This window comes from Alligator mississippiensis, chromosome 1, assembly GCF_030867095.1.
Source record: "Alligator mississippiensis isolate rAllMis1 chromosome 1, rAllMis1, whole genome shotgun sequence".
NCBI classification, from domain to species: domain Eukaryota; kingdom Metazoa; phylum Chordata; order Crocodylia; family Alligatoridae; genus Alligator; species Alligator mississippiensis.
The window spans coordinates 385,571,183-385,581,765 of NC_081824.1; the positions used below are offsets into that span (position 1 = coordinate 385,571,183).

Here is a 10,583-nt window from a genome sequence, read left to right on the forward strand (position 1 = left end):
TGCATTCACCCTGGTGTGGGTTGGTTTTCTTTCTTTCTCTCCCTTTCTCTCACTCACTCACTCTTTCATTCTTTCTTTCTGTGAAAATACTTTTTTGTGCATTCACCCTGGGTCTTTTCTCTCTCTCTCTCTCTCTCTCAAATTACTTTTTGTGCATTCACGCAGGGGGTGGTTTGCTTGCTTACTTTCTTTGAAAATACTTTTTGTACATTCACCCTGGGGTGGGTTGGTTCTCTCTCTTTCTTTCTTCCTTTCTCTCTCTCTTTCTTTCACTCTTTCATTCTTTCTTTCTATGAAAATACTTTTTGTGCATTCGCCCTGGGGATTTGTTTATTCTCTCTCTCACCCTCTGTCTCTCGGAGGTAGGCTGGTTTTCTCATCTAAAGGGAGAATCGCTTTTCCACTAAATGGGATATTGACTTTCCCTGAACTTTACCAAAGAACACATGCACCGGAGGTTTTCTTCGAGTGCTACCACCAACACTTGGGGAAATTTTAGGGGAGGGCACAGGCAAGCAAATCAAGCATGCTCCTTGAAATCTAAATATATCTCAGGCTCGCGTGGGTTGTTCTATCAACCCCAGAGTGATTTTGTTGTTGTTGTTGTTGCTGAAAAGTCAGAATATATAGCAAAGTATGATCAGACATTAGTGCTTAATAGCCCGGGCTCGACTATATTCATCTTTTGGGAATGCTAAAAAAGGGAAATCAAATGCAGTGGGTTACAGTCATTAATTTATAAATCGTTTTACTCGTGGGAGAAGGGGGGTGCTTTATGACTTTCTCCAGGTCGGCGGTTCAGTCAGTTAAGGAAGTGTGCCTATTCCTTACATTTGCAAGAGCAGAAAACTGCTGGAGACAAGTACATGCATTTTATGGATGTGCCTCACTCGTTTTATTGAGCGTGTTGGCCCATAAAAGTAGAGCTACAGCATGGGATCGCCAGTGAAGTCGACCCTCAAAGCTTGCAAGTTTATTGCCATCAGTATTCATGAGACTAGAAGTACCCACTAGGAAGAGGAATAACAGCAAGTATTAAAATAAAATATATTACCAGGCCCGGAAGATATTCAGACTAGAACTATGGCTAGGTGTGTGTATTCGCAGGCGTAGCCTGAGGCTGCACGTGTGTCTCTGGGAAAGGAAGGAGAAAAAGAGGCGCACTGTGGGCTGAGCACCCACTCCACGCAGAGGCTTTTTCTCACCAAAGCCATCAGAAGCGGGGCGATGTAATCTGAAGTGCGGTGCTACACAGTCGCTTGGTTGCTGTTCCCATTGAAAGTATTGGTATTCCCCCGCCCCCTCTACCATTGATCGTAATGGGGGAGGATCAGGGCCGTAATGGGCTTGCTTTGCTTTCCAAGGGGTCTGAGCCTCTTCGAGAGAGAAGAGAGCTCTGCAAACGAGGATCCCTCTGAAATGACACCTCCTCGCCCATCTCAGAAAAGTGTCCAAAGGGCTCCTTGGCTTTGCTTTTTATCTCCCCATGTGTTATATTACTATACCAGACAAGCCAGGGCGACCCAAAATAGTTCTCCAGACTAAACCCCGTAGAAAAAAGCCTGTCTATCCTCTCCATTAGCATCTGTCAGAGAGACACTATCTATCCTCTTCTTCCTACCCGCTTCTCTATTAGCATCTGTCAAAGAGACACCTAGAAGAGGCACACTTGACTTGAAGTTTTCAACCAAGCCCGGTGTGTCATAGCTCTAAGGCTATAATAACCCAGGAGGCAAGAGCAAGAAGCCGCAGGGAAATGATCCCAACCCCTGTTTGCAATTTGGACAGCAGCGGGCAGGGACATCCGTCTCCAATGCGATGGGCTTTTCCAGTTCTGCAGCAGTCAAACCTGAGGGAAGGGAGCAAGCAGGGGGCGGCCGGGTGTCAGGAGTAGCTGGGGAACTGTCCAGCCCAACCGGTCCTGAAAAACAGGAGGGAGAGCATCTGAGCCCCGTTCTCATTGCACCCCCCCAACCCCAACGTGTGTGATCCCCAGCCCTCCCCAGTTTGACACAACACAACTTAATTGAGCTGTCCACAGCCTGTAGTGCAGGCAGGTACAGCTACAGCTACAGCCAGGTGGGTTATTAGCTCAGCCCCTGGTGCTTCCCAGTCTGAGGAAACTAGCAGGGAGTGAGGCACGCTTTCGCCCCCCTTCTACTAGATTGCTAAATTTCCAGAAGGAGCTGATACAGAGGCAACAGACACCAAGCGGCTTAAAACAGATGTTTTGGGAGTGAGGGGGTGGAGGGAAGAGCAGCTGTGAAGGGCTGGGGGACGACTGATAGTCCCAGGAGTGCTCTGAGTCTAAAGGGGAGTGGGGAAAAATTTGGAGGGGGAGGTGTCACAGGCTTAGAAGGAAGGACAAGAACCAAATAAAAAGATGTAGGGATAAAGGAACTAGTCCAGGAGGGAAAAAATCATTTCTAAATCATCACCTTTTGTCTGTCTTAGCGTGGCAGGCTGGGCTAAGGCTGTCTTCAGAGTGTTCAGGGGTTAAGGGACGTAACTGGTTCGTGTTGAGGCTGGGACATGCTTTGGCCTAAAGGACACGCAGGAGCCCTCTGGAAGCTATGTAATTAGCACCGTATGGCTCTACTCCCCAGGGTGGGCTGATTAATGGCTGCGAAGGCCTAATGTCCAGTGCTCCAAAGGTCAGTAGGGGTGAGAAGTTAAAGCTTTCAGTTCAGGAGCCCAGCCGCCCGAGAGGAGAAAGGCAGGCTCAGGGATGTGTAGCCAAAAAAGGTACAGTGGTGCCTGGGCTCACTCTCTCTCTTTCTCTCTCTCTCTCTCACACAGACACCCCTCCTGCCCCCATCCACTCCTTTCCTCCCTTGCCTCTCTCAGAGACGTCCACTGCAGTTGATCAGCCTCGTCTACCAGTTGTGATGGACGCCTGCGTGACTGATCCGCTTGTCATTAGCTGTCCAGCCCCCTGCGTGGACTGGTAGGAAGGACCAAATCCAAGCCTGTGGCATAACTCATTGTCACTGCGGTTGCTTTTCTTTGGCTTTTATCCCCACGTGGAGGCCTCCCCTGCCGGTTGGTCAGACCCGAGAAATAAATGTTGCCAGGCTTTCTGCTGTTATCAAGCCCACTTCCCCAGCGCGGAGCCTGTCCCTCCGCAGTCCCGGGGAGGAATGCCCTCGTGTCCTTGATGGGATGACTCTTCGGTGCCTGCCGGGAGCCAGGCAAGTGCGCTGTTTTGCATCGCGCTGCAGCACCCCCTTTCCAGCAGCTGCTGATTTCAGAGCAGTTCAGCTCATCTCTCCAAACCATCACCCCCAAACCATGGCACCTCCAAAACTAGAGCCAAGGGCGCATGTTTAATGCAACTACATCCATCCTTGTGTTGTTGCTCTTAGCCAGCTGTTTCGATAAGCAGCGAGGTGCCCCCGCTTTCAAACCAGCATCTTTCAGACTACAGTTTATCCCTCCCGTGTCCTCCGAGATCAAGTTGCATTCAGCAATCCCAAGGGACACAATAATGGATGGAGACCCGGCTCCCTCTCGCACAAGTAATGAACGTCCTCCCTTCTTTCCTCCCCGGCTGGATGAGAAACTGGGGAAAGGCTTATGATGACAAATGGGGACTTTACCTGGCATTTTAATATGCGCTCTGCCTATGCCCGTTCTGATGTGTGTGGATAGAGGGATATGAATGCATCTCAGTTCAGGAGAAAGAGAAATGTTCCGATACTCTTTAAAGATGACCCAAGGCAGAGCAGTTTAAACCCCCCCGCTGCTTTTTCCTGGTGTCTTTCAGTAACACTGCTGCCGCAAATGTAGTAACATCTGGGCGATCACCTAGGGGTAGCAATGGAGTGCCTCCTGCACTGGGATTCACCTGCTCTGGTCCCTGGGAAATTCAGATTAACCACTACCCCCCGCCTCCAGGCAAATTAGCAGGCTGATTAATTAAAAGGTTTTGCAGTCACTAGTTTCAGCTACACGAATTGCACATTGAGAACTGCACTCGAAAAGCTGTCAGGCCACAGCCCCAAATTAGTATCCAGTAGAAGGGGTGCGACTCATTATTCTGTTTGCTTCTTCATGGCCTTTCATTGAAATGCAGAAGTTAAAGAAGTCACACAGGAAACCGTAGACAAGAAGAAAGAAAAACAAAACAAATGGCAACGACGTTATTTTCCAGTCTCCTCTTCCTTGTCTTTTCTTCTGAAACTGTATACAAAGGACATTCAAATTAGTTTCCTTGAGCTCTCACTACCCAAAAGTACCAAAATACACACTTTAATACGTACACGTGTATGTGTATATATATATCTATATATATATATAGATATATACACGCACATACATATATACACACACATATATAAACACACACACATATAGATGTATACACACTTATCTGTGTGTATATATATACATACATGCACACGCACATACATATAGATGTATACATACATCTATATGTATTTATATGTGTGTGTATATATGTACGTGTGTGTATATATATACACACTAACAGCTAAATGTGTATATATATATAGACAGATGTCTATGTATATGTATATATGTATGTGCGCATATATATGCATATATGCATGTATACATGCATATTTATATTTATATGCATGTATACATCTATATGTATGTGTGTGTGTATACATATGTGTATGCATGTACCCGTATACATACACATCTCTACATGCACACACACTTTCCGTGGCTATTTTGTGTTTCAAATCATGTCGGCGGGAAAAGCAGGGTTAAGGAAGAAGAATGTATATAGGAAGCACACCATTTCATTTCGACAGCGTTTTCCATGTAGAAAGCACATGCTCCTTGTAGGCTAAGTGGATGTCGCTCGTGGTGCCTGACACAATAATATCATCACCAAAACTAGACGGGGGGGGGGGGGGGGGAATGAAATTATATGGAAATCAATAGACCCTGCCTGCTTTCAAGCAACGTCTGTCACAGTGATTATTCTCAAGGAGCCTATTTATAATTCTTGGAGGTAAGAGGCTCACGCTGAAATGTCACTTTCTGTGTGGAGAGTCCTCAGCACAGACAACCATCTTTCTCTCTGCCGGGATACTTAGAGGGGGTATACACGTTTGTCTCTCTGAGGAGCAGAGTGGGAAAGAAAGCTCCTTCCGCACAAGCCTGTTCTTTTAAATGCTGACCGATGGATGTGCCCCGTCTTGTCCAAATATAAGACCCCACTTGTCCAGCACACCCCTATAGACACACTGTATACAGTTAATTTTTCACAAACAAGGTTTTTTGGGTGAATGCCATCTCTTTCATTAGACCAACTAAAGAGTTGGAAACATTGTTCTTTGCAAGCTTGCGAGCACAAGCACCCTTCTTCAGGCACAGGGAGAGTCTGCTGGTGTTGTGTGTTCTGGATGGAACAGAAGCCAAGATGCAAAATGCAGGGTTGTGGAAATGCAAATGCACGGCAGTGAGGATCAGAGGCCATGGGAGACAATAGGCGTGAATTCATTTTTCATCGTATTCCTCAACAATAACCGCGGGCTAGCCTAAGAGATGACCCGGAATTTATTGTGTGGACAAACCTAGTGATCTCCAGAGAAATAGATAGATAGATAGATAGATAGATAGATAGATAGATAGATAGATAGATAGATAGATGTATGCATGCATGCATGCATGCATATATTTGTGTGTGTTTGCATATATGTGTGTGAAATATGTGTGTGTACATACATATATATGTGTGCGTATATACATAGATATATACATAGATATACACATACACACATATACATACACACACATATATGTATATATATACATATATGTGTGCCTATATACATAGATATATACATAGATATACACATACACACATATACATACACACACATATATATATACATATATATACACACACACATACACGCACACACACATATATATAGTGCTGTTTCATTTTAATCAAGGGAAGATGTGGGTTGTGCGTTCCTTTTTTCAAACCGAAAATTGGGGATTTTTTTTTTAAGCAGAGAAATCCAGGATCCCTGGTGATCTCCACCTGCCACCAGCTCTGTGCACACGTGTGTCCACGGGCACACACTCTACACACCTATGGGGTGGGTGCCTGTGGGGGGCTGGCAACGCTTGCAGTGCGCATGTGTGGCAGCTACAGGTGTAGCACCTGCCTGGTGGGCATCAGAGGAGCCGCTCTCCAGCTCCCGGCCCCGGCTCGACGGGCGAGTGCTCCGGGAGATGCAACAAGGCGGAGAGCGGAGGGGGGGAGCAGGGGGGGGAGGAGGAGGAGGAGGAGGAAGGGAGGGAGACAGCTGATGTCTATCAAAGCCGGAGCCCCAAGCTCTCGCGAGAGCCTGCCCGCCTGTAAGCCACGAGATGTGGGGCTCAGGTGTAAGCAGAGCGCATCTCAGCCCGGCGCTGGGGTAGAGCAGACAGAGGAGTGAGACCGGGAGGCTGGAGGGAGAGGCTGGTCCGAGGGAGCTCCCAGCCCCGCCGGCCGCATCCGCCGCTGCCCCTGCTCCCGCGGCTTCCCCCAGGCAGGAGGACAGCGCCCGGCCGGCACTTTTGCCCTCACTTTAGGAGTGTTTGTGGATTTACATGCCCAGCCTGCAAGATGATGTCCATGAACAGCAAACAGCCGCATTTTGCCATGCATCCCACCCTACCTGAGCACAAGTACCCCTCGCTGCACTCCAGCTCGGAAGCAATAAGGAGAGCATGCCTGCCAACTCCACCGGTAAGGCAAGGGCGGGTGCTGAGCGCTGCCCCCGGCCCCCCTCTGTGTGTGTGTGTGTCTGTGGGTCTCGGCCCCTCTCTCCCCGGCTCCCCCTCGCCCGTGAGCGGCGTGTCTGTGGAGGTGCGTTCAGGGGAGGAAAAAAAAAAAAAAAAAAAAAAAAAGCCGCTGCGAGGCACGTCCTGACAAGCGGCGCTTCATGTTTTTTTCATGTCCGCCTCGGTGATCATCTGAGCGCCTCTGATCTTCCCTGAGAGCCGCGCTTGCACGAGGCTCCCCCGCTCCTCTCCCGGCGCCGGCTTGGCCTCCGCCAGCCCGCCCGGCCCGCGGGTCCCGCCGCTCCCGGCCCAGAGTGACGGAGCCCTTTCTTCTTCTGCCTCCCCCTTGCCTTCCTCTCTGCCCGATCCTGTCCTCTTGCCCCTTGATCCCTTCCTCTCGCTCCTGATCCCTTCCTCTCACCCTTTGATCCCCTCCTCCCTCGCCCCTTGATCCCCCTCTCTCGCCCCTTGACCCCCCTCGTCCTCTTATACTCCCCTCTCACCCTTTGATTCCCCCTCTCTCGCCCCTCGACCCCCCCTGCCCTTATCCCCTCTCTCATCCCGTTATCCCCCTCTCTCGCCCCCTGATCCCCCCTCTCGCTTCTCGATGCCCCCTTTCTCTCCCCATGATACCCCGTCACCCCTTGTCCCCCCCTGCTCCCCTTTCGCCCCCCATGCCCCCACGCCCCCCAACCCCCCGCAGTTGCAGAGCAACATCTTCGCCAGCCTGGACGAGACCCTGCTGGCGCGGGCCGAGGCTCTGGCGGCCGTGGACATCGCCGTGTCGCAGGGCAAGAGCCACCCCTTCAAGCCGGACGCCACGTACCACACGATGAACAGCGTGCCCTGCACGTCCAGCGCCACCGTGCCGCTGGCGCACCACCACCACCACCACCACCACCACCCGCAGGCGCTGGAGCCCGGCGACCTGCTGGACCACATCGCGTCGCCCCCGTCGCTGGCGCTGATGCCGGGCGGCGGCGCGGGCGGCGGCGGGGCGCACGACGGGGCGGGCAGCGGCGGGGCAGGCGGCGGCGGGGCAGGCGGCGGCGGCGGCGGGGGCGGCGGCGGCGGCGGGGGGGGCCTCATCTCCACCTCGGCCCACCCGCACGCGCACATGCACGGCCTGGGCCACCTCCCGCACCCGGGCGCCATGAACATGCCGTCGGGGCTGCCGCACCCCGGCCTGGTGGCCGCGCACCACGGCGCCGCGGGGCAGGTGGGCGCGGCCGCGGGGCTGGCCTCCATCTGCGACTCGGACACGGACCCGCGCGAGCTGGAGGCCTTCGCGGAGCGCTTCAAGCAGCGGCGCATCAAGCTGGGGGTGACCCAGGCCGACGTGGGCTCGGCGCTGGCCAACCTGAAGATCCCGGGCGTGGGCTCGCTGAGCCAGAGCACCATCTGCCGCTTCGAGTCGCTCACGCTGTCCCACAACAACATGATCGCGCTCAAGCCCATCCTGCAGGCCTGGCTGGAGGAGGCCGAGGGCGCCCAGCGGGAGAAAATGAACAAGCCCGAGCTCTTCAACGGCGGCGAGAAGAAGCGCAAGCGGACTTCCATCGCCGCGCCCGAGAAACGCTCCCTGGAGGCCTACTTCGCCGTCCAGCCGCGGCCCTCCTCCGAGAAGATCGCCGCCATCGCCGAGAAATTGGACCTCAAAAAGAACGTGGTGCGGGTTTGGTTTTGCAACCAGAGACAGAAGCAGAAAAGGATGAAGTTCTCCGCCACCTACTAGCGCCCTCCCGCCCGCCCGGCCGGCGAGGGGAGGACTCCTGGGGGGCAGGGAGGGAGGGGGGCGCTCGGGGCTCCGGGCCCTGGACACAGGGGTGGCGGGGGGAGCAGGACGGGGGGCGGGGGGCGGCGTGCGGGACCAGGCGGGGGAGCTGGGCAGGGGGGTGGCGGGAGCCCAATGGACTTCTTGTTTGACCAGAGACGCTTCTCCCAAATCTTCCGGGGACCAAGGAAGCATGTGCAAGCGGCGGGACCTGGAGGAGCAGCGAGGGGGGAAGAAACGCCGAGGTAAATGCTCTGGAAAGCCATGGTGGTTTGCAGGGGGTGGGGTGGGGGGTGGTAAGGAGGGTGTGCGGGGTTGGGGGGGGGGGGTCACTGCGCAGCCTGATTCTCCCCTCCCAGGGAAAGAGAGAGAAAGAGAAGGGAAGACTACAGCATAGACACACACACAAAGCTGCCGAGCAAGTCCATGCAAAGAGAACCAAGTCACTCCCAGTTGAACAGGGAACAAAACCAAACCGAGCAACAGCCAGGAGGTGAAACTCTTGGTGATGATGCTAAAGGTGGTTGTTTGGTCTCTGGGTGGTTTTTTTTTTTCTTTCTGATTTTGTTTTTTGGGTTTTTGCTTTTAAAATATGTTTTTCTTGAGGCTTCCTGATGGTTCTTCTCTGTGTGGAGGTGGGGGTGGGCTCTGCCAAGAGCTCCGGCCCACTTAGGTGTGGATGCCCCGGGAGAGATGAGACTCTGCCCCTTGTTCCCCACCCCCGTCCCCACTCCCCACCCTCCAGCTCAAGGCAGGGCAGGACTTAACGTGTCCAGCCACAGGCTTGCTACTCTGGGAAATCTTCCTTCGCTTCCTCAGCTGGGGAACAACCATTTGGGGAGCGATCTATCCCTATCGCAAAGTTACTTCATCGCCCCCTTTGTTTCTGTCCCTTCCTTCCTGCGTGTGGGTTGCAATTGTGTCTCTGCGGCTGGATGGAGAGCTCTTGTCTCTCCCTCTCTCTCTGCAGAGCTCCGGCTAGATAGATAGAGACGCAAGGCGCTGCTCCGCTCCCCTGTTAGCGACGGAAGAAAATAACGCTCTGATTCATGAAGTCTCAGGGTTAAGCGTGCCCTTCCCCTCTGCCATCCCTACCAGATCTGCCGGAGAGGTTCAGAGGATGGCGGTGCTCGAGGGTCCTGTTAGTAGCAGGGTTTGTTTCACCGAGCAAGCCAACGCAGACCCCAGCGTGCAAGAGGCAGGGTTGGCAAAGGCCATTTCTTTCGGAGGGTCTGCATGCTGAAGAAAACAAAAAGGACCTTTCGGTTTCCAAATCGTTTATTGTAAATAATAAACGTTAGGTAGAGGAATTTTTTTTGGTGGGTTGGTTAAATTTGCACTATCACAGTCTCCCAAATTGGAAAACAAAGATGCTATTCCATCATCATCATCATCATCACCACCACCATCATCATCAAGGTGCATTATGTCTAGCGGATCGTGGGGGGCGGGGAGAAGGATAAAACTAAAATAAAGAGTTGGTCTGAGCTCGTTAGATAAAACACTAGCGGTGTGCAAAAGACATTCACTGGATCTGGGCTATGGAGTGATTGCCAGTGCTTTTCCTAACAAGGCGTTTGTGGGAAGGACGTACCCTGCTGTTAAAAAACAAAACAAAACAAACAAAAGACTGAAATTATGCCTGGCCTGAAGCGGGGGGGGGGGGGGGGGGGGGGGGGGAAGGCACAGAAAGATCCGTGATAAGGTCTCGATATTATTTATATATTTATTTGAGGATTGATTTATTTTCTGCATCATTGTTTGCAGCGCAAACATTCTATGCATTTGAAACTGAGCACTAAATAGACTAGCTTCTGGTAGAACCTTTTGTGGATGGTGTAATTTCACAGTTTACTGCCTGTTTTCACCGAAAACACAAACATTTCTTGTCACGTTCTTGTACTTAGATTTAAAAGGAAAAAAAAAAGGAAGAGAATTGTAAATATTTTCTTTAATGCACACAAAAAAAATGGTTACAAACTGCAACCACGTGTGGTTCCTGAAATGTCTTACTGAATTATCTACCTGTCCATGTATGTTTGCTGAGCTTTTCTCC

General features: G+C 51.9%; 1 protein-coding gene and 1 long non-coding RNA gene across 2 annotated transcripts; both read left to right on the plus strand.

Annotated features, from left to right (window-relative positions):
- Positions 1 to 6,353: 6,353 nt before the first annotated feature.
- Positions 6,354 to 8,523, plus strand: POU4F1 (POU class 4 homeobox 1). The gene is made up of 2 exons (XM_059726645.1): positions 6,354 to 6,718; positions 7,457 to 8,523. Exons 1-2 carry the CDS (start codon positions 6,596 to 6,598, stop codon positions 8,486 to 8,488), a joined length of 1,155 nt encoding a protein of 384 aa, XP_059582628.1. The 5' UTR covers positions 6,354 to 6,595; the 3' UTR covers positions 8,489 to 8,523.
- A 146-nt stretch (positions 8,524 to 8,669) lies between these two features.
- On the plus strand, positions 8,670 to 10,169 carry LOC132250209 (uncharacterized). Its single transcript, XR_009461850.1, has 3 exons — positions 8,670 to 8,772; positions 8,887 to 9,047; positions 9,498 to 10,169. It is a non-coding gene; the product is annotated as an uncharacterized LOC132250209 (long non-coding RNA).
- Positions 10,170 to 10,583: the final 414 nt, after the last annotated feature.

Excerpts from the sequence above, each read along its gene's own strand:
- POU4F1 (XM_059726645.1), top strand. The coding sequence starts at position 6,596 with ATGATGTCCATGAACAGCAAACAGCCGCATTTTGCCATGCATCCCACC. Across the intron at positions 6,719-7,456 it reads CATGCCTGCCAACTCCACCG|TTGCAGAGCAACATCTTCGC; the intron begins GTAAGGCAAGGG and ends AACCCCCCGCAG.